The sequence below is a fragment of the Gopherus flavomarginatus genome, chromosome 9, assembly GCF_025201925.1.
Source record: "Gopherus flavomarginatus isolate rGopFla2 chromosome 9, rGopFla2.mat.asm, whole genome shotgun sequence".
Lineage (NCBI taxonomy): Eukaryota > Metazoa > Chordata > Testudines > Testudinidae > Gopherus > Gopherus flavomarginatus.
Genome location: NC_066625.1, coordinates 34074315 through 34097826, shown reverse-complemented (window position 1 = coordinate 34097826; position 23512 = coordinate 34074315). Strand labels below are relative to the sequence as shown.

Here is a 23512-nt window from a genome sequence, read left to right as displayed (position 1 = left end):
TACACAGGGGGACAAGGAACATTGCTTTTGGAAGCCTGTGGGTTATCACGGTATATATTTGCCTGCATGGCTACAAGAGACTCAAAAGACTTGGTTTGGCGAGACAGGAGTCTCATCATCTGCCTGGCTATTCTTTTGGCAGACAATTCCTGTCTCCTGCTTTCAGTCAGCCTCCATTCCTGTACACTTTTTCTCCACTCCTCAGTCTTCCTACTTTCCCTGTTGTAGTGGTTCAGAACGGTCTTGATCAGCTCCTCTTTTGATTTCCTAGGATTGCGCCTCAAATTCTGCAATCTACGTGAGGCCGGTGACACAGCCGCATTACTCGAGTTGTCTAGAAAAAATAGAGATAGAGACATGTAATACACAGGGGCATCATTGTTTATTATCAACTTTTGAAGGACATTGGAAACTGTAGGTAGCATCCCTCTCACATACCTCACATAACACTGTAGAGTTCAAGAAAGCTAAGACATGTCTAGCAATGGGGTGAGTACTTTTGCTTAAAATTCTCCCATGTTAGTGGGATGCCTTGGTTCCTGCTTGGAAGGGGGGATCGGTGAGGAAGAAGCACCCCGCAGGACACGGTTCCCGCTTGGAAGGGGGGGTGGGGGACGGACAGAGCACACCGCAGGGCAGGTTTCACACTTGGAAGGGGGGATCGGTGAGGAAGAAGCACCCCGCAGGACACGGTTCCCGCTTGGAAGGGGGGGTGGGGGACGGACAGAGCACACCGCAGGGCAGGTTTCCCGCTTGGAAGGGGGGATCGGTGAGGAAGAAGCACACCGCAGGACACGGTTCCCGCTTGGAAGGGGGGGTGGGGGACGGACAGAGCACACCGCAGGGCAGGTTTCCCGCTTGGAAGGGGGGGTGGGGGACGGACAGAGCACACCGCAGGGCAGGTTTCACGCTTGGAAGGGGGGATCGGTGAGGAAGAAGCACCCCGCAGGACACGGTTCCCGCTTGGAAGGGGGGGTGGGGGACGGACAGAGCACACCACAGGGCAGGTTTCCCGCTTGGAAGGGGGGATCGGTGAGGAAGAAGCACACCGCAGGGCAGGTTTCCCGCTTGGAAGGGGGGGTGGGGGACGGACAGAGCACACCGCAGGGCAGGTTTCACGCTTGGAAGGGGGGATCGGTAAGGAAGAAGCACCCCGCAGGACACGGTTCCCGCTTGAAAGGGGGGGTGGGGGACGGACAGAGCACACCGCAGGGCAGGTTTCCCGCTTGGAAGGGGGGGTGGGGGACGGACAGAGCACACCGCAGGGCAGGTTTCACGCTTGGAAGGGGGGATCGGTGAGGAAGAAGCACCCCGCAGGACACGGTTCCCGCTTGGAAGGGGGGGTGGGGGACGGACAGAGCACACCGCAGGGCAGGTTTCCCGCTTGGAAGGGGGGATCGGTGAGGAAGAAGCACACCGCAGGACACGGTTCCCGCTTGGAAGGGGGGGTGGGGGACGGACAGAGCACACCGCAGGGCAGGTTTCCCGCTTGGAAGGGGGGGTGGGGGACGGACAGAGCACACCGCAGGGCAGGTTTCACGCTTGGAAGGGGGGATCGGTGAGGAAGAAGCACCCCGCAGGACACGGTTCCCGCTTGGAAGGGGGGGTGGGGGACGGACAGAGCACACCGCAGGGCAGGTTTCCCGCTTGGAAGGGGGGATTGGTGAGGAAGAAGCACACCGCAGGGCAGGTTTCCCGCTTGGAAGGGGGGGTGGGGGACGGACAGAGCACACCGCAGGGCAGGTTTCACGCTTGGAAGGGGGGATCGGTGGGGAAGAAGCACCCCGCAGGACACGGTTCCCGCTTGGAAGGGGGGGTGGGGGACGGACAGAGCACACCGCAGGGCAGGTTTCACGCTTGGAAGGGGGGGTGGGGGACAGACAGAGCACACCGCAGGGCAGGTTTCACGCTTGGAAGGGGGGGTGGGGGACGGACAGAGCATTGCAATCTACTTACCACGAGCACGATCCTCAGCTTCCTCATCAACGTCCGCTTCCAGCTGCTGTGACTGGCTAGTCTCCTCAGGGCTGGAGAAGAGCTCCTGGCTGCCTGTGTCCTGAGACTATGGGGTGTCCCCCTCAACGCCAGTAGCATCACTGTATTCATCCTCTACACCATCCCCCACTTCTCCCTGCTCTGAACTCTCCATCGTGCTCCTAGGATTCACGGTGGGGTCACACCCAAGTATGGCATCCAGCTCCTTGTAAAACCTGCAGGTTGTGGGGGCTGCTCCTGAGCGTCGGTTTCCCTCACGGGCTTTGCAGTATGCACTCCTCATCTCCTTAATTTTTACTCTGCATTGCAAGGCGTCCCGTTCGTGGCCCCTTCTCAGCATGGACTGCGATATCTGACCATAGGTATCGTAGTTTCTCCTTCTGGAGCACAGCTGTGTTTGAACAGCCTCATCTCCCCACACACTAATTAGATCCTGCAGCTCTGCATTGGTCCATGCTGGGGCTCGTTTGTTGCGTGGAGGCATGGTCGCTGAATGATTGATTGATTAATTGCACTCCACGCCTGACTGAGCAAACAGGAAGGTGATTTTTTAAATTTCCCGGGGGATTTAAAGGAGGAGTCAGGTGAGCACAGGGCAGAGGAGTTTTCTTGATTACCAGAGAGGTATCCTCAGGTATGCTGGGATACCTGCTTATTCCACGGAGGTCAAGAAAAGCGCTGGTAAGTGTCTACATTGCATTACCAGCGCTGGATCACCAGCGCTGGATCCTCTACACCCGAGACAAAACGGGAGTACGGCCAGCGCTGCAAACAGGGAGTTGCAGCGCTGGTGATGCCCTGCAGATGTGTACACCTTCAAAGTTGCAGCGCTGTAACTCCCTCACCAGCGCTGCAACTTTCTGATGTAGACAAGCCCAAAGGGACAAAGAAAGCAAAACAGGAAAATTCACCTGGGGCACAGCATGCATATCCTATTTCCTTACTAACTGTTATCGATTTAAGGCTAATACTTTACCAATTGCCCTTAAACGGTGCAATTGTTCTATGTTAATGTCTGTATACCTGACACCTGGATTGCAGCATTCCAACAGTTTTGCTTAAAGGTACAGACAGCATTTCTTTAATCCTTTCTATTCTTACTATATAATTCATTCTACTTTCACACTGCCCATGTCTCTTTTGGGAGGAAGGTACTGCAAGCAATTGTTATGTCACTATCCCGCTCCGTAAATTGTTGGCACTAGTTAGTCCCAGTAGTCAAGGGCTGATACAAAGAATGAATTAGAAACTTAATTTTTCCTATCAGAAAAATTGTTCACTGTGGAGTACCTCTCTGGGTGATGTAATTTAAAGAAAGACAATTTATAGCACTGATTTAGATTGCTTGAAACTTTAAAAAAATAATGTATTGAGGCTTTGTTAGAACTAATTAGGAAATTTGTGCTGTTGCACCTTTAGGTTAAAATGTATAATGAACTAAATTACATTTTTTTTAACATGTCGCATCTGGTGTTAGGGTATCTTTTTGAATTTTACAAATCTGCTATAGGCAAAAAAAACAAAATATTGACAGTCAAATACTTAAGCACGTGTAACTTAACTCACATCAGTAGTCCTCTTTACTTCAGTGGGTACTCGTGTGTTTAGAGTTAAGCATGCACATAATTGTTTATAGTATCAGGAGCTAAAATTATATTTTTATTAAAAACTTCTCAGTATCAAAACTTTTGTCACTTCAAAACAAAATGTCTTTAGTGTCAACAATGAAAAGATATTTAGACTTTCAATACATTAAAAAAGTTATTGTGAACTTTTTAAATACGCACAGATTAAATTTTTCAAAAATGGGAGCTTAAGTTTGTGCTTCTAAGTCCCATTGACTTTAGACTGGAAACCCTGACAGGAGTATACCCTGATAGAAGCATTGCAGCATTTTTGACTTGTGGCAGTTTGTTATATTAGAAGGTAATGCTGGCTGCAAATATATCATGAGCTTTTTGCATGTCAATTTTGTGTTTTCACAGTAGGGATATTAAACAGGTGCAGGGCTTACCTTTTCCAGCAGAGGATGAGCATAAGTGTGAAACTTTTTAGTAGATTAAATCTCTGAAAAATCTGAAAATCTTCATACAGTTAAGGAACTAATTAAAGAAACAAGTTCAAAACTTTCCCATTAGCAATGTAGTACTATAAACATTGGAAAAAGTAAAGAACAAGAAACATGTAACTATCAAACCTAGTTTAAATATATATTTTTAATTATGATTTTTATTCAGCTGTAACCTGGGTACCCGCCACTTGTTTAGACTGATTATCCAGTCATTGAGTTAGGACGATTTTTATTCGCTTTTTTGTATACTTAATTTTTCAAAGGTGGAACATTCTGTTACTCTAGAATTAAATAAAAAGTGATTTTGAATTCAGAGGCTTTTTGCAGTGGTTAGATTTTGTTCTTCAAGTGCTTGTTCGCATCTATTTCAATCAAGTGTGCGCGTGCTGCGTGCACAATCATCTGAAAGTTTTCCCTTAGCAGCACCTGTCGGGTCGGCTAATGAGCCCCCTGGAGTGGCGCTTAATATATGACCCTGCAGACTCGATCCCCCTTCGGTTCCTTCTTGCTGCCCGTGACGGTTGTTGGAACAGCATTTGCTTACCTCGAAGGTGCTTCCATTAGCTTGTTCGTTAGGTTCAGTTTAGGTTTCAGTTCTTAGTTCAGCATAGTTTAGAGTTACAGTTTTGGTTAGGGATCAGGGTTCCACCCTATCCCTTTTCTTCCCTCGGCTCCCGGGCAGGCCTTGGGGCCAAGGGTTTAAACTGTGTGGGACCTGCAGTAAGCCCATGCCAACGGGTGACCCCCACAAAGCGTGCCTGAAGTGACTGGGAGAAGAGCACCGAACAGACGGGTGCAAAATCTGCAGGTCCTTTCAACCCAGGACAAAAAAAGAGCGGGACTTCCATCTCAAACAGCTTTTGATGGCATCCACTCTCCGTCCTCAACCCGCCTTGGAACGCGGGGACCTGGCGGTGCACAGTGCTTCTGCCTCAGTGCACAATATGGCAATGAGGAAAGAGTCTAGAGAGCCTCGGCACCGCTTCCCGTTACCGCAGACTATCCGGCACCATTCCCACTTGCCGATACCGCACAAGCAGAAGAAAATGGACAGAGGCTGCTCACTGAGGCCAAAGATGTCTCAGCCTCCGGGTGCATCAGCAGTGCATCCCAAAAAGGAGCACTTAGCACCTAAGGGTCAGGAGTCGGCACCATTAACTTCAGTTCCCTGGGAGGGACTGTTGAGCCTGGCGCTCAGCAACTCCCTGGACAGGCAGGTGGAGGAATTGGAGCTCCCATCCACCCCGGACACTTTTGAAGCTGCCAGGGAGTTGATAGAACTTACGGCACCACAACCCTGGGCAGTCAGGGATAAGCCCCCTGTGCCTCCACCCCTGGCGCCATCTAAAGGAAGGCTGGCTATGATGCGGCGTTCTCCTCGGCACCTCTCGCCATCGCTCAGGCACCAGAAGCAATCTCGGGACCCCTTAGACTTGTCCCCAGTGCTGGCCAGGCAATCCAGATCTCCGGCGCCATGGGAGCTGGACTGACCTCCTGTGCCTAGCTCGCTGCACTGATCCCCAGTGCGGGAGCATCAGCACCTATCCTCTGCAGAGTACTGGTCGGGGCCACCATGGTCGTTCAAGTCCACACTGGGATCGTCGCACTCGGATGCAGAATCCTTCTACTCCTGCCACAGTGGGTGCCGTTCCCACAAACACAGGAGTGAGGCACCTGTAGTTTGGCCTCCATGCTGGCAGCCTCAGCCGCAATGGCCCTTTTGGGCCTTCTGGGCTTATCACCAGGCACAGGGTTCATTCTCCAGAGACTCTCGTTCGGTCGTCTCCGAATCCAGAGCACCTCAACCACCTAGGGATCACTCAGCTCCTAAGGGTCCCATGTGCAGGTGATCCAGAGGTTGCCAAAGGTGTCCCAGGGTTTTCCATGGCAACAACACCAATGGCGGACAATAGCCCGCAACCAGGGTCGGCCCATGGGGCCCAGATATTCGATAGGAGGAGGCCAGAGAGCTTGAGGGACAAGAGGACCCCATGCCACCCCTAGCCTCATCATCCTCGTCCTCTGACAAGGCAGTGGCAGGGACCTTGACCTCTGGACCTCCACTAATAGACTATAGGGCACACCAGGTCCTCCTGCGCAGGATCACTCGCAACATGGGTTTGCAGGTGGAGATTTTCGAACATGATGACCTCATGGTTGATATCTTAACACCAGAGGGCCCATCCAGAGTCTCTTTGCCCCGATTAAAACTGTACAGAGCAATGTAAAAATGCTCTGGCAGACCCCGGCGTCCATCCCCTCACTGCGAGGGGTGTCAAACGCAAGTACTTTATCCTATCCAAGGGATATGAGTATTTGTTTTCTCATCTGCAGTCATGTTCCCTGGTGGTCGCTGCGGTTAATGAGAAAGAAAGACCGGGGCAACAGAGGCTGACTCCGAAGTCAAAGGAGTCAAAACGGTTAGACCTATTCAGCAGGAAAGTCTATTCAACTGAAGGCCTCGATCTAAGGATAGCTAATCAACAAGCTATCCTTAGCAGATATAACTTCAACTCATGTGCCTCGATGTTGAAGTATAAGGCACTTATATCATCGGACTCCAGAGCCGAATTTACGACTATTGTTGAAGAATGGAAGTTGCACCCCTCCCTTCAAGCTTCATTGGATGCAGTAGACACTGCCGCCCCCACATTTTCATCTGGACTAGCCGTGAGAAGGGGTGCATGGTTGCAGGTGTCTGGCCTTTCTTCAGAAGTGCGGCAAACCCTGCAGGACCCCCCGTTCGAGGGCGCAGGGTTATTCTCAGACCAGACTGATTCTAAGCTGCACAGCTTAAAAGATTCTCGGGCAAAAACATTTCAAGCCCCAGCCCCAACAGTCCTACCATCCTCACCCTAGACAAGACTTTTACAGATGGGGGCCTAGAAACTCTAGGCGCAAACCATCTCACTCCCACTCAGGACAAGGCCAGGTCCCAGCCAAGCCATCGGGTGGCTCAAAGCAAGCATTTTGAACGGGCACCTGAGCACAGCGTACCTACCATGACATCGGATCCTCTCCCTCACTTTTTGAATTGCTTATCCAACTTCTACTGTGCATGGTTCCAAACAACATTGGACAGCTGGGTTCTTCACATGATAGAGGTGGGATATTCTTTTCAGTTCTGCTCCTCCCCTCCCTCCCATCCCCCATCCTCCTCCCTCTTCAGGGACCCTTCTCACGAGCATCTCCTTATCCAGGAGGTGCAATCACTCCTAGATGTAGGGGCAGTGGAGGAGGTTCTTCAGGAGCAAAAGATCAAGGGATTCTACTCCCGTTATTTCCTCAACCCCAAGGCAAAGGGGAGTCTCAGACCCATTAGACCTGCGTGGACTCAAAAGGTTCATGGTAAAGTTGAAATTCTGCATGGTCTCCCTGAGCACAATTATCTCTTCCCTGGATCCAGATGATCTGTGTACCTCCACATAGCCATTCGACTTCAGCACAGATGGTTTCTGCGGTTTGTGGTCAGCCACAAACATTACCAGTTCACAGTCCTCCCATTCAGCCTATCAACTGCACCCTAGGTGTTCACTAAGTACATATCAGTAGTAGAAGCCTTCCTCTGCAGGAGGCGGGTACAGGTATATCCCTACCTAGATGACTTGCTGCTGCGGGTCCGTTCCAGGGAGCAGGTGGATTCTCACATCCGACTAGTCGAATCCATGTTTCAGAGACTAGGACTCCACCTCAACGTGAACAAGTAAACCCTATCACTGACCCAGAGAATAGAATTCATCAGAGTTGTATTGGACTCAGTACAAGCAAAAACATACCTACCAGAGACATCATTTCAAGCCATAGAGAGCATCATTCAGAGCCTCATGCAGTACCCCACCACTATGGCTCGGGGTTGCCTGGCCCTCCTCGACCACATGGCAGCCTGCACTTACGTGGTCAGGCATGCCAGACTCAGGCGCAGGCCACTCCAAGCGTGGCTCTCTTCTGTATATCGTCCATTGCTCGACAGGCTGGACTCAGTACTTATATTGCCACAACAAGTACTCCAGTCCCTCCAGTGGTGGCTCGACACACCCGTACTGTGTGCGAGGGAGGTCCTTTCAACAGCCCACCTTGACCCTAGTAATGGACGCTTCATCGTTCGATTGGGGGGCACACAGGGGGACCACCAAACGCAAGGACTATGGTCGCAAGACGAGCTCTCTTCACATCAATATCAGGGAGCTCAGAGCAGTACGATTGGCCTGCCAAGAGCTTCTGTCCATACTGTAAGGCCAGTGTGTGGCAGTGATAACAGACAACACTGCTGCCATGCTTTACATCAACAAGCAAGGGGGAGCATGTTCCTCTCCTCCTATGTCAGGAAGTCCTTCAACTTTGGGAATTCTGTATAGCTCACTCCATTCACATGAAGGCGTCCTATCTCCCAGAGGTGCAGAACGAACGAGCAGACCACCTCAGCAGATTGTTCTGCAATCACAAATGTTCCATCCGACTGGATGTCATTCACTCCATCTTCCAAATGTGGGGATTTCCCCAGGTTGACCTCTTTGCCACCAGGAACAACAGGAAATGCACAGTAATCTGCTCCTTTCAGAACCACAGTCCAGGCTTCCTCTCAGATGCGTTCCTATTACCCTGGGTAGACCACCTCATGTATGCCTTCCCCCCAGTCCCTCTCATGCACAGGGTACTGCTCAAGATCCGCAGAGACAAGGCTAAGGTAATCCCCCTTGCTCCAGCATGCCTCCATCAGCATTGGTACACCACACTTCTGGAGCTGTTAGTGGACTGCCCAATAGCTCTACCACTTTCCCCTACCTAATCACACAGGATCACGGTTGCCTTCACCACCCAGACCTTCTGTCCCTCCATCTCACCGCGTTGGAAGCTTCATGGTTAAATTCGACGGCGCTCTTGTGCTTGAGTCCTGTGAGGAACGTCCTTCTTGGCAGCAGGAAAGCATCCACCAGGGCCACTTATTTAGCCAAGTAGAAAAGGTTCACATGCTGGTGTGAGGAGCATCATACACCTCCCTTACAGGCACCAGTTCTGCTCATCTTTGATTACCTCCTACATCTGAGACAACAAGGCCTTGATTAAGGTACACCTCGCGGCATCTCGGCCTTCCACCCAGGAGCGTCCGGCCCTTCCATATTCACCAATCCCATGGTGGGGCGTTTCTTGAAGGGGCTGGAAAGGTTATACCCTCATGTTCATCAGCGAGTATCCGTGTAGGACTTTAACCTGGTATTATCCAGGCTTATGGGGCCCCACTTTGAGCCATTGGCAACTTGCTCTTTGCTCTATTTGTCCTGGAAGTTGACCTTCCTATTCGCTTTTACATCAGCTAGAAGGGTGTTTGAGCTGAAGGCACTAACCTCTGATCCACCTTACATGGCCTTCCACAAGGACAAGATACAACTCAGGCCTCACCTGGCTTTTCTGCCCAAGGTGGTGTCTCATTTTCATACCACCCAACATATCTTCCTGCCTGTGTTTTATCCCGAGCCTCACATCAGAGCCCGTGAACAACGGCTTAATTCACTGAACATCTGGAGGGTGTTGGCATTGTACATCAAGCGTACTAAGCTGTTCAGAAAATCGAACCAACTATTCGTCACCCTGGCAGATCGGATGAAAGGATGCCCGATCTCTTCTCAGCCTATATCGTCTTGGATCACAGACTGCTTCCACACATTCTATGAGCTGGCCAAGGCCCTGGCTCTGCCTATTACGACTCACTCCACAAAAAGTGCTCAAGCCTCTTCAGCATCATTTCTGGATTAAGTCCTGGTATAGGAGATCTGCAGAGCAGCTATTTGATCATCGGTGCATATGTTCACCTCTCACTACAGTATCACCCATCATTCCAGAGATGATGTAGCTTTCAGCAAAGTGGTGCTCCAATCAGTACTTCCTTGACTCTGAGCCCTCCTCCAGGGTACAGCTTGGGAGTCACCTGATTTGGAATTGATGTGAACAAGCACTTGAAGAAGAAAAAACGGTTACTCACCTTCTTGTAACTGTTGTTCTTCAAGATGTGTTGTTCACGTCCATTCCAATAGCCACCCTCCTTCCCCCCTGTTGGAGTAGCCGGCAAGAAGGAACTGAAGGGAGGTTGGGTCGGCAGGGTCATATATTGAGCGCCATAAAGGTGCCGCTCCAGGGGGCTCCATGGCCGACCTGATGGGTGCTGCTAAGGGAAAACTTTCCGATGATTGTGCATGCGGTGTGCGCACACCTGATTGGAATGGACATGAACAACACATCTCAAAGAACAGTTATGAGATGGTGAGTAACCGTTTTTTTCTGTCTCTGCTTGTTGATCAGGAGGTTAATTGCATAGACCCAGAAACTATTTTACAAGAACTAAAAGTTCCTTTCTCTCATGTTCTAGTCATTGCAGATTCAAGCAGGATTCTGCGTTGTAGGTTTATAGAACTTCTTTTGGATGTGTTTTTTCATGGGTTTGTGTTTGCCTGCAAGTGTCACTTATCACTAGAAAAAGTAGTATCTGTCTTTTTTGATTGCACTATGGTTTCTGTAAAGCCAATACTCTATACCCACTTCAATTTAACTAGTTAATGTATTTAAAAGATGACTGATTGGGCACTTCATTGAATACCTTATCTGTGTATATTTTTTCCCTGAATAGCTAAACTTTCTAAAATATTTATAGGTGTCCATTATAATAAATATCAGAACAATATGTACTGCTGAATTACCACTAATCTGTCTGATAGAAAGGAACTCATTGCTCTTTGGAGTAGTGGGTATATTACTCTAGGGAGACACTTCCAGTAAATTTGTAGAGCTTTAGCAGCTATTTGATTTTGAGGCTCAGACAGAGCTGCTAATCTTCTTAGACACAGCAGTAACAGTAAGATAGATTTAAATATCAAAATCCAAAGGACACTCAAATTAATGGAAGTGATAGCAGGCATAATAGTATTGTTCATTATAAACATCTGAAATTGTTACTGAAAAAACCTGAAAATATTCAGGTTTAAAAAGAAAAACTTAAATAAACCTGGATTGGCAGGTAAAAGAGAGAAGTTAGATACCAACAGAAAACAATTAGTTCAATTAATTAATAATAGGAGTAGTTGTGTCCTGCAGGTAATTTTTTGCTAGTGTTTTCCATCTCATATTAATTTCCAAAAATGTCTCTACATTACAGACCTTAAAGAGCAACTCCAGACTGCTCCAGAGAGGTCTGATGGTAACATATTTCATTACATGGGGGAATTAAAATTTGGGTTCTAGTTTTCTTGTTCCCTGGACTGGGCTTGGAAACCAGTTGTTTTTCACTCTCTGGTGATTGGAAGACTGAAGGAATGATACACGGATACTTTAGAGCAGCGATTTTCTACAGGAGTCTGCACTTCCATTTGAGATTTTTTTAAGGGTCCGCAAATGAAAAAAGGTTAAAAACCACTGCCTTAGAGGTAGCAGGAAATGATTTAGGATTTTTTTTTTAAAGAAAAATAAAAGATTGTGGATAAACTTCATCCCTTAAACAGAACCCTAGAGTGCCTCCAACCCAGTCAGGAGAAATTCTGAACTGTAATCCCTTTCTTGTGAGCATATTATGCTACTACCAGACAGTTGTGAGCCTTTAAAGTTTCTCTCTCTTTCTAAATTTAATATCTGGGCTCTTTACAAAAATAACAACTTCCTACAAAAATCAGATACTAAGCTACGGAAAAAGAATAGCCTGAAATTCATGATAATTAGTGCTACCAGGAAACACCTGCAGCCCAATTGCGCTCTCATGATCAAGTTGTTTTAATCAAAAGTCTGACCAAATCAATACATTTATTTCATGCCCTGAAGATTGCAGCAGGTCATCAGTTGGAATTAGTTCCACTAGTGGAATGCCACCTAGTCTTGAAATGTTCACACCTATGAGCTGATAGCAAGAGTGTCTCAGTCATTATTAATGGATTTTTCAGGGGGTACAGGGGAGAAGCTGTTACAAGTTTGAAAGTGTAGTGAAGAGTATAACATGAAGACAAGCAGAGGTGATGGAACAATTTGTATAATAGGAGTTCTGAGAGACATTGAACCAAACTGTAAAACCTGTATATGATGGAAACCACTTCAAGCCAGGGGTTGCGGCAGGACCCTAGTTCCAGTCCCTATGAAGACAAGTGAAGGAAACAACTTGTATATTTCATAGATAATAGCTGAAGGTGCCCATTTCTTCAGAGGATAGAATAAAATGTAAATTTAGAGCAGGGTGTTCTTTCAGTTAGATGTGCAATATCTGATATAGCGATTAACAGATTTCCAAATATTTGACATCCCAGAGAGGTCTCTCTGAAATAATTTTCCTCTCTTAATAAAGAGATAAAATAAGATGATGGACAAGGCTTGGTAATGTAGATTTTCACTGTAAAATCACATTAAATTGTATTGTTTTAAACAGTGAATTGGAATACGTCTGGTAGAGAAGAAATGAACACAGTAAATTAGAGAGACTTTTTTAATAAAAATGTTTGAGGTTTCTTTTCTGAATGTAATAATGCTAGCATATCATAGGATTTGCTTTACTGTGACGGACTGATTCATATATGCTGTATTGGGCAGCAAGATACACAAATACTGCACCAGATACTTGCTGTGTTACACATACAATAACAGTCTTGCCCCCTATTGGTAGCAGACTAATTCAATACTGCTACATTACTTGACTGATTAAGCCTGCTGTGGTTTGTTTGGGCTGAATATTTTAGGTATTGTATCCTTTTTTTTCTTCAATGCGACAAAATAATGTGTTGATTGTAGTTACTTGCTAGAATTGGGAAAAAAAAAGACAATTATGCCTTTTTATAATGGGTTTGAGAGAGTTTCATCAATTTATGGATCGTAAGAAATAATAAATAACAAGCTTTACAAAATGAACAAGCATTGTTTATCAGCTTTTATTTAAAAAAATCTTTAATTAGATTGACCAGAGAAGCTCTCTTGCTAAACACTTTAATTGGAATCATTGGCAAAATAGAGCAAAGCACATATCATTATGCTAGGGTAGCAGAAATTTAATAACAAAACCGATAAAATTAAATATGTGGAAAAGGTCAACTAGGAAAGTACTATGATGATTAAAGATTTTAAAACATTTTTGTTAATTTTCAAATAATTACAAGAATTCCATATAAAGTGCTTCCTTAAGCCTCGATCCTGCAGACACACATGCTTCACTTTATGCATATGAGTAGTGCAATTAATTTTGATGTTATTAAAGTAAAACATTTATTTAAGTGTTTGCAAAGTGGTGGTGTTAGTGTGTCTACTGAATCAAACATTTCGTGTTATGCTTCCTGTTTAGTGCGTATGATGGGGGTTAGGAGGACAGAGAAGGTGGTAAGTGGTGTTTTTTTATAGGTTAGGTTCCCTTTCTTATGGCCAATGATCAGCTAGTTTAACAAACTTAGACCCTAGAACTAAAATGTAAGAGGCAAAGCCATGTGTGTGAGAATACTTCTTACTGTCAAATGCTACAAAAACTACTTTTGGTTAGCAGGGTTTGCGGGTTTTAGAAAGCACGAAGGGTGGAACTGGGGGGATAGAGGAATCACAATCCACTGTGGTTAAAGGTTGTGAAGAATTGAGAAGCTGCTTTTCCAAACAAGTTTTCAATTACTGCAGTACAGGCTTTTCACCTTTTTGTTGGATGTGGAACTCAAACTGGAGATAATTTTATTTACATAACACACATACAAAAATATTGCCAAAGAGCTCAAATGCTGTACAACAGAACAGAAACAAACACAGTTTTATAAAAACAGAATAAAATACTGCCTTAACATACAAAACAAAGAGGGGGCAGCACATTTTTAAAAAGGGAAAGAAAAGCATTGGACAGGAAGATAATAAACGAGCACAACAACTTAAGGGGACTTTTAAAAATGGGGGAGAGAACAAATTTCAGTGAGTTCCTGCTGCAAAGCTCCCATAATAAAAGTATAATTGCTTGCTGAGTGATTATTGTGGTGGATTCCTTAAAACAGCTGCACATAAGTGCACTCCCATCAGTACAAGTCTCAAGGAGCCAGTGTCAGATATATAGTAGCCAGCCCAAGCCAAACATAGGTAAGGGCTAGAAAGTAACAGAACAGCCCTCCCCACAGTCAAGTGAACACGGAGTTATAATAATTAAATCATTATCACAAGCAGATATATTGATAGTGTAAAACTGTCATGAAATAAAGGTTCAACTGGTTTGAATGGCACAACAGAAAAAAAACCATTTCTCTACCACATCAGACACATGATTTTCCATTTGAAAGGCATGGTCCAAAATTGCTAAAATTAAGCTAATTCTCTGTATCTGAAGAAAATCTACCCAACAAGTGAGGACATGAAGGGGAGGAAGCCTTCTTATAAGATAGATTTTATCCAGAAGTAAGAATCCAGTCTTCCTATGGTTGAGAATAAGTCAGCCCCAGAGCATCTAGCTGTCAGTATTCTTGAAGAATTCTTCCAGAACAGAGAAACAGTTGCAGGATCCTCAGGGCAAGAGAAATACAGTGCTGTTTATTGTCAACATAACGATGATACTTTAGCTCAGGTTTCAGAAAATGATCTCATTAAGAACCTTTATCTGTTTGACTAAAAAGTAAAATAGAATAGAACCTTTAATGACACCATTAAATGAGTATGCACAATTGCATATTAATTTCTATTTTCTAGGAATAACTAGAACCACTGTAGACAATTCCAGACATACCAGTAATGTTACTCAGTTGCTGAAGCAATAGCCTGTGGTCAGTCATATTAGAAGTTGCTCAGAGGTCCACTATGACCAAAATGGCCAGCTGACCCTGATGTAAAACCAGCGGGAGATCATTCATGGTCTTCATGAGCTCAGTTTAAAGGCCCAGTCGACTCTGGAACTTACCTAGGATATCATTGCTGTCCCAAGTGAACCTGGAATTGAATAGCTCTCATTCTTCCCTTTGAAAGGATGATGTTTGCAACTGGGAAATAGTGGACAAGCATTCCAGTGTCAAGTGATGGTTTCTTGAGGAGAAAGGTGACCCTCAGTATTCAGGGATGGTTAGTGCCCTTCCTCATTAAGTGAGACATTCATAATACCTGTCAGTAATGGAATTAAAAGCTAATTCACTTGCCTTAAGCATCCAAGCTAGACAGAAGTCAAAGCCCAGGGTGGTGATGTGCTTTAGCTGTCTCATTTCCAGTCTATGGATTAGCTATTGCAACTGTCAGAGCTCACTGTTAAACCACAGTGGCTTATGGGGAACCAGTGACAACACATTACAGTGAGGGGCCGTGCAAGTGAGCCCCATCTAAAGGCATAATTGTCTGTGAGCTGATGAACTACGTGACTGGAGAAGAAGGGGAGACAAGGTCTGTCCCGGAATCCATAGATAGGCTACAGAAATCCATAAGATTCATAAGTAGCTGAGTCTACAATAAAACAATTGGATCCTCACAGAATATGAATATCAAATAGTCTTTTAATGAAATGCATGAAGTGCTGGTTAATAGGCAGAAGGTTTAAAACAAACGAAAGGAAGTATTTTTTCACACAACACACAGTCAGTTTGTGGAACTCTTTGCCACAGGATGTTGTGAAGGGTTCAAAAAATAACTAGATAAGTTCAAGGAGGATAGGTCCATCAATGGCTATTAGCCAGGATGTGCAGGGATGGTGTCCCTAACTTCTGTTTGCCAGAAGCCAGGAATGGGTGACGGGATGGATCACTTGATGATTACCTGCTCTGTTCATTCCCTCTGGGGCACCTGGCATTGGCCACTGTCAGACAACAGGATACTGGGCTAGATGGACCTTTGGTCTGACCCAGTACAGCCGTTCTTATGTTTTTAAACATCAAATGGAGTGACCATTAAGCCTCACTTACTTATTTTTAAAATATTTTTTGGATAAACTATATAAATGCATTTAGCACATTCAATTCTTTAAAAATATATACATCTCCCAACACTAGAATGGCAAAAACATTTATCGATTGCCAGTGCATCTCTGCCAGTTCTTGGCTTATAAATTAGGGTATGTCTACACTGCAATCAGAGGTATGATTGTATCTTAAGTAGGCATACCTGCACTAGCTTTAATCTTGTTAGCGTGGCTAGTGAATATGTGGCAGCATAAACCCCATCCTATACTGAAGCCTGTGATGCCAAGTCTTCACTGCTCTTTTTGGCCTTGCTAGTTAGATTTAAGATAGCATAGGTATGCTGCAATCATGCCTTCATTTGCAGTGTAGACATACCCCTAGTTAAATCAGTACAACTTTTGGATGTGGATGAAACCAAAGGGAGTTAAGCACCCTTCTGTGACCCTAAGAATACTACAGAATTAGGTTAACACAAAGCAGCTTAGGTCAACTTTATTCTATAAATATCTACACTAAAATTTCACTCCTGCTGAGGTAACACGCCCGTTACACTGACTTACTAACTCCACTTCCATGAGAGGTGTAGAATCAATATCCATGTAGTTAGGTCGATGCAGTGTCAGTGTAGACACTGTGTTGCTTATATCAACTGTTAGTGGCTTTCAGAAACCATCCCACACTGACAGTGTGGACACGCACTGCCAACACAAGGAGCAAAGTGTAGACACACACAAGCGATGTAATTACTGCAGTGGCTATATGGTGATGTAAGTTAGAGCAATTTTATTTTGTAGTGTAGACATGCCCCCAATATCTATGAAAAGGAGGCCATAAATATTTTGCCAAAGCCCATTGAAGGAGTCAGTTTCAGAACTTGGATTAGAATTTTGAAGTTTCTGACTTCTAGTCCCATGCATAGGCCATAGCTTTGCCTAAATGAGTACAAGAGGGAGAGCAAAATAAAGTATGCATCCTTCAACCATCTCTACAGTTGTTGCAATTTGTTAGGATTTCCTAGGATTGTGTATTTCCAGATACAATAGAAAAATGTAACTCCCAACACCTTAAAGCTAATATTATCCAAACTTTTGAGGTTTGTGTGCAAATGATAGTTATTTCTACTGTATCATTGAGTCTTGATACTTCTCGGGTGTGGAAATCTATTATTCATATTGTGTACCTAAGAAATCAAAGAATGAAAAACTAAGAATTGCTTCCATAAATCATTTTTAATTGTGTAATTTTTCCATAGGTTTGAAGACTTACCTGATATCTGGTCAGAAAGCGAAGGAGTCCCATTGCAGCTGTTCACAGGCATTGATTACTGGTCTGGAGGCAGGAGATGGAGCCAACATACAGGGAGCGTCATCAGCTGAGAATATTGGTGACTTGGCAAAGACTGTCAAACACTCCGAAAAACACAAGGTTAGGGTTGTTTTTTGTGGTTATTTGTTTTTCATAGAATTGGAAGGAACCTCAGAAGGTCATCTAGTCCAACCCCCTTCTCAAAGCAGGACCAATCCCCAGATTTTTACCCCAGTTCCCCAAATGGCCCCCTCAAGGATTGAACTCACAACCCTGGGTTTAGCAGGCCAATGCTCAAACCACTGAGCTATCCCTCCCCCCCAATTCAGGCAAAGTATTTTTAGAACCCTAGAGGTATGGAGCGAGTTATGGGCATAGGGATAGGAGAGGCTGTGAGGGGGTTCACTTACCACAGTGACCCCTCTTGCTGGCCTTCCTGGGGATTAGCTCTGCCAGTTGGTGCACCCTCTTTGAAGTGGTGCCTTTCCCACCTTGCTCTCACTCCATGGATCTATCTTACTCCAGGAACTGCATCCTGCTTTTCATGACTCAGCCTCCATATTTTCCCCTTCCGTAGTTACCCAAAGTCATTCTATGCAGACAGTCCCAAGCAGTCTTCTCCTGTGCTTCTCCTATGGTGCTACTTCTCCAGTGGCCAGTAAGGGAATCCAGGCCCATTTTCTACATTGGGTTCCAGTCCAGGGACCCTCAGCTCAGTAGTTCTGGGCTCTGTCCTCTCAACCCTTACTGCTCCTTTGAGAATTGCTTTCTACTCTTCCTGGTTCTCCCCCTTCTCTGGGAGTACCAGCTCCAAACCCATTCCCTCATCCCTCTTCCCAGGGAGTCTGCAGACTATCTCTCTGAAGCCACCAAACACTCCTCCTTCCCAGGGAATCACTGCCCTTTCCCCAAAGCTCTGTCAGGTCTCAGCTCCTGGGCCTTATAGGCCCAGCCTATTCCTGCCCAGCTGACCCTTCTTTAATCAACTCCCTGCTCCCTGGCTGCTACTCCGCCCGTAGCCTGGGCAGTTAATTTAACCCCTTCTAATCCTGTGTGAGATGAACACCCCATCACAGAGACATTCTGTTGCTTGCTTGTTTACATGCTTTGTTTATTTTTTATTCAAAACATCAGTTTGGTCTATGAGTAAAGGAAAAAAAATTCAAAGATATTTATCAAGAACCTGACAAATCAGCCTTGAAGTAATGTGGTGAGTTTTCAGATTTGCTGCTGAACAAATAATTTTTAAAATATCTGTAGTTCAGAATAAATATAAGTAGGAGCATTGCCAGCAGATCAAGGCACGTGATCATTCTCTTCTATTCAGCATTGGTGAGGACTCATCTGGAATACTGTGTCCAGTTTTGGGCCCCACACTATAAGAAGGATGTGGAAAAATTGGAAAGAGTCCAGCAGAGGGCAACACAAATGATTAGGGGGCTGGAGCACATGATTTATGAGGAGAAGCTGAGGGAACTGGGATTGTTTAGTCTGCAGAAGAGAAGAATGAGGGAGATTTGATAGCTGCTTTCAAGTACCTGAAGGGCCGTTCCAAAGAGGATGGATCTAGACTTTCTCAGTGGTACCAGATGACAGAATAAGGAGTAATGGTCTCAAGTTGCAGTGGGGGAGGTCTAGGTTGGATATTAGGAAAAACTTTTTCACTAGGAGGGTGGTGAAGCACTAGAATGGGTTACCTAAGGAGGTGGTGGATTCTCCTTCCTTAGAGGTTTTTAAGGTTAGGCTTGACAAAGCCCTGGCTGGGATTATTTAGTTGAGGATTGGTCCTGCTTTGAGCAGGGGGTTGGATAGATGACCTCTTGAAGTCCCTTCCAACCCTGATTTTCTATGAATAGACAAATTAACAAACTCCTCTTTCAACAGTCTCAACTGAATTTTAAAAGAAAATATATGTGTGCTTGATATAAGTACTTTGGCACACTCCATTAGCTCATTTCTAACTCCTGGGCTGCTACTATTCTATTCTCTGTTGAGGGATGAGAATATCACTACTCATGCTTCAGACTTCACACTGTCAAATTCTCTCCTTTCTCAGCTGACACTGGCTCCCTCTCCTATTTCTTCCTCTTTCTCTCCCTCCCACAAGAGCCTTCAAAGTATGTGCAATCTAGTAATCTAGCATTTTGCTCATGAATATGCAGTAAACATCAGTAAACCCAGGGAAGACAATACTCCCTGTGCAGCCAATGAATGTAGGGTTGGCCTGTGTGAATTGCTCTTCATGTCAGTTGCTGTAAAATAGACAAATGTGCTCTGGAAGGCTAGGACATTATATTTTACTTAGCTGCTTGCTTTAGAAATTTAGTTCAAGTTATATAGAGCTAAAGGCAGTAATTTGTATGAATTACTTTCTGAGTATTGAAAATGGCAAACATTCTTAAGAAGAAAGAAAAGGTAGCCTAGGAAGTGTGGATTCTGTTTATTGTTACACTGTATTATTTCATCTCAAAACTAAACTGATAGAGCACAAATTATTATTCTTTCCTTGCACTTTTGTTGTGGTTCCTCCTAGCCAGCTGATGGAGTTAGACAAATGATGGCCAGATCTTCCAGAGTGATATGGCCACTTGGGCTGCACTGCCAGCAGATTGCAGTCATAGGTTAAACTAGCATATCTAGTCCTGAGAGCAGCTCCTCAATGCAAAATGCTTTTTGCAGTGGAGTAGAGTTGACAGGAAATCGTTTATGCCACCCCCCATTTTGCTGCTACTGTAAAGCATGGGGTGGGAGTGTCACCAGTGCAAGGAGGGCGTAACTGAAACACCTGTATATTATGTGTATCCCTGGTTATAGCTATGGCCCCTCAGGTTGCTTAGCTGCCTGCAAAACTTAGAGCAGCCCTCAGGTTCTTCTCACCCTATACCTGGCAGACCATGCCTTCACACAGTGGCCCCAGGATTAAGGGAGTGGAGAAATGAGCTTTATGCCACTTTAGTGTATCCCATCTCCCAAACCTGTGTACAGCTTGGTTTATCCCAAGTCTTTTGGTGACATGAAACCTCTCTTTCTGTACATTCTTTATTTACCCGTTCACATAAAACTAAAAGCAAGGGTCACTCAATGAAATTAATGGGCAGCAGGTTTAAAACAAACAAAAAGAAATACTTCTTCACAACACGCAGTCGACCTGTGGAATTTGTTGTCAGAGGATGTTTTGAAGGACAAAAGTATAACTGGGTTTAAAAAAAATTAGATCAGTTAATGGAGGATAGATCCATTAATGGCCCAAGAAGGTCAGTGATGCAACCCTATGCACGAGGTTGTCCCATAACTTCTGACTGCCAGAACCCTGGGCTGGATGACAAGGAAAGGGTCACTCAGTAATTGCTCTGTTCTGTTCATTCTCTCTAAGGCATCTGGCACTGGCCACTGTTGGAAGACAGTATATGAGCTAAATGGCCCATTGGTCTGACCCAGTATGGCCATTCTTATGTTGTTATATTCTGCCTAGCCAGACTTGAGTTGTTTTTGTCTCCTACTGTATCTCAATCTAAGCTGTAGCATCCAGGCTAGGAAAATCATATTGACTAAAAACCCAAGACAATAGAGCAGAGCAAGTATTAAGTTTTCTATCTGCCATACAATGATAGCGAGACAGAGGGACCACTGAGTGTTATCCGTCTCAGCAGTTTTGTGCTAACAGCTGGAAGTGACAGAGTCTCGAGGAGACTAATTAGAGAGGTGCAAAAAATTGAGCTGTTTCAGGCATGAGGAGGAGAAAGAACTAAGCAGAGCAATAGAACTGAACTGCCAATGAGAGCAGAGTAGGGCAAAAAAAGAAGGGACTAAGCAGAGCAATAGAACTGAGCTGCCAAACTGAGGGGAGGAATTTGGGCCTGGTTGACGTTGGCACAGATGTAAAGCCTTAACAGGGAGGAGAATGAAATCATGGAGAATGCACTGCTGAGTGTGCCTGAGACTTAGCTTTGAATATGTTGTCTGTTAGTGCTCTCTCTCATCATAGATTTTTTCGTGACTGGAGATAGAGTCAGATGGTTCAATGACAGTTATTTTTACCAGAAAAGTAAGTGATTGCTTAATTTGCCAAGCAAGTCAGAGTAGGCTTTATAGTAAAATAAACTACAATTTAATTACTTGCTACTGCTGCAAACATGATTTGATTTTAGCAGGGAGATGGCTTCTCTCCCATGCGTGTATGTAGTCTTTCAGGGCCTGGCAATGTAATTTGTAAATCAATCCGACACTTACTGTTTTAAATGCAAAGCAGGCAACATTGGCAGTGTGGAAAGAGCTGGTAGAAAAAATTTCTTAAGAATGATTTTCTGACTAAAAATGCTTTTTCACTTCACTTTGTAAATGAAATTGACAAAAATTTTGTCAGGAGTCTCTCAAACTGAGATCCCTGGCCTCTCTGCCTTTGCATCTACCTCCCCAGATCTAGGAACCTGAGAGGCATAATGCCCGGCCCCCTGGAGCTGGGAGTAAGGTGGGGGGCTGAGCACCCAGCTTTCTTTGGTTCTCTGGCAGCAGAGCTGGAAAGCTCTTCTCAGTTTTACCTGAGAATGGGAAAAGGTACCTTGCAGTATGTAAATTGTTACAACATTTCAGTAACATCTTACTCGCCTCCCCTCAACAATAAATATGCCGTAGTTTAAATGCAAAACCTCACAGTTGAGCTAGGACGTGGTACTTGTGCAGAATTATGATGGTGAAGGAAGGATGCAGAAAAATTTAACTAAACTTACTGCATATAGCTAGAGCCCTGCAAATCTGCGGATAACGACTTTATATCTGCGGATGCGGATATCCTTGGATCATTTTTATGGATTGCGGATCGGATGCGGATACACATTTTGTATCCACACAGGGCTCTACATAGCAATTACTGAGTCAAGTAGATGACTCTTATATAAAACATTGTAATCTGTTACTTATTTTAATACCAAGCTTTTTGTACTGTATTTTGTTACGCTTCATATTTTACTATGATTAGAAATCATAAACTGCTATAAAATATATTAGTATCACTTCTCTAACACAAAATTAGGATGTGGTTTTACTTGCACTGGTATTCATTGAAAGTTCATTTATCTACTATTCAAAATGTCTAGAACACACACTCACTAAGTATTTTTAAATGTTTACAGTTATTAATTAAGTTAAGAATTGAGACTTTCTGGGGTTTCTGCTTGTGTTGTCATTTGTTCAGGCATCACTGTTCAAGAAGAGGGCAAAATCTGCCTGTTTGCAGATAAGGAAGTTCTGTAAGTAAGCCCCTCACCCCAACTCTGTTTCTGGGGAGGAGCAGGCATGATGACTCACTTACTGAGAAAATCTAGAACATCCATCTGAAAAAAAAAGAACTTAATAGGCTTATTGAACCACTGTGTGGACCAATAGCCCAGGGAATAAGGACCTGGAAGAAACTCCATGGAGTAACAGTTCTCAGACTTTCAGTTTTATCATGCCACATTTAAAACTCAAAAATACTTGACCAGGCTACCACCTCATAATTTCAGTCATTGTTGTAATAGTTTCTTAATCTTGGTTTTTGAAACAAACTGCATACTGCTGAATTGTGGCCTGCATATTGCCAGCAGTATATGTACCACAGTTTTGAGAACTGCTGCTATACAGTGACCAAGAGAAACCATCCCCTTTTTCTATGCATCTGAGGGGTACAGACCCACACCTCTACAAAATAACAAAGATGATTGCCAAATGACATTGGGTTATGGGAAGAGGAAGGGTGGGGCCTTGCTTAAATAGAGCTTTTTGGTGGAGTGAGGGGAATCCTACAAAACAGAATACAAAATGGCCATAAAAAATCGGACGTTAAGCCACAGAAATGAGTAGTTGATATATTTGGACCAGAGGAAAAAGAACTCCAAAAGGTCAAAACATGCTTCTCTGGGCTCAAAACAAACAGAGAAGGAGTTCCTGGGATGCTGGGTTTGGGGAAAGAGTGTTATAGACTGCTAAAACTGCTTGGTGGTATCCCTGTCAAGATCATCTCCAGTACAGTAGGTTGACAAGACTTGATTTTGTGTGCCCAGTTTAGCATTCTGTCCCCAAAGGCAGATGTGCATACAGCTGACAGTGATTTGTTGGCAAGTGTGGTGACATCAAAAACCATATAGGAACATAGCAGTTACTACAGTGAGTCGGATTCATGGTCCATCTAGTCCAGTATCATATCTCCAACGGTGGCCAGCCCCACACAGTGCAGAAGAAAGTGCAAGAAATTTGCAGAAGGCCAATGTGGGATAATCTCCCAAGAAGGCCACATCTGAACCTAAATAGTTAA

General features: G+C 44.7%; 1 protein-coding gene and 1 long non-coding RNA gene across 10 annotated transcripts in view; both read left to right on the top strand.

Moving 5' to 3' along the window:
- The window catches only part of ADCY9 (adenylate cyclase 9), a 191149-nt gene that overhangs the window by 59782 nt on the left and 107855 nt on the right, over positions 1–23512 (top strand). For all 6 annotated transcript variants that reach the window (XM_050968073.1, XM_050968072.1, XM_050968071.1 and 3 more), the window contains exon 2: positions 17171–17343. In XM_050968073.1, coding sequence (XP_050824030.1) covers positions 17171–17343 — 173 coding nt within the window. The remainder of the gene's footprint in view (positions 1–17170; positions 17344–23512) is intronic.
- Positions 758–1930, top strand: LOC127058456 (uncharacterized). Of its 4 annotated transcripts, none has more exons than XR_007776367.1 (5): positions 758–902; positions 1060–1112; positions 1218–1270; positions 1481–1638; positions 1691–1930. It is a non-coding gene; the product is annotated as an uncharacterized LOC127058456 (long non-coding RNA). The 4 variants fall into 4 exon arrangements; XR_007776366.1 differs by having other exon boundaries at positions 1218–1375; positions 1534–1638; XR_007776369.1 differs by lacking the exon at positions 1218–1270 and having other exon boundaries at positions 761–902.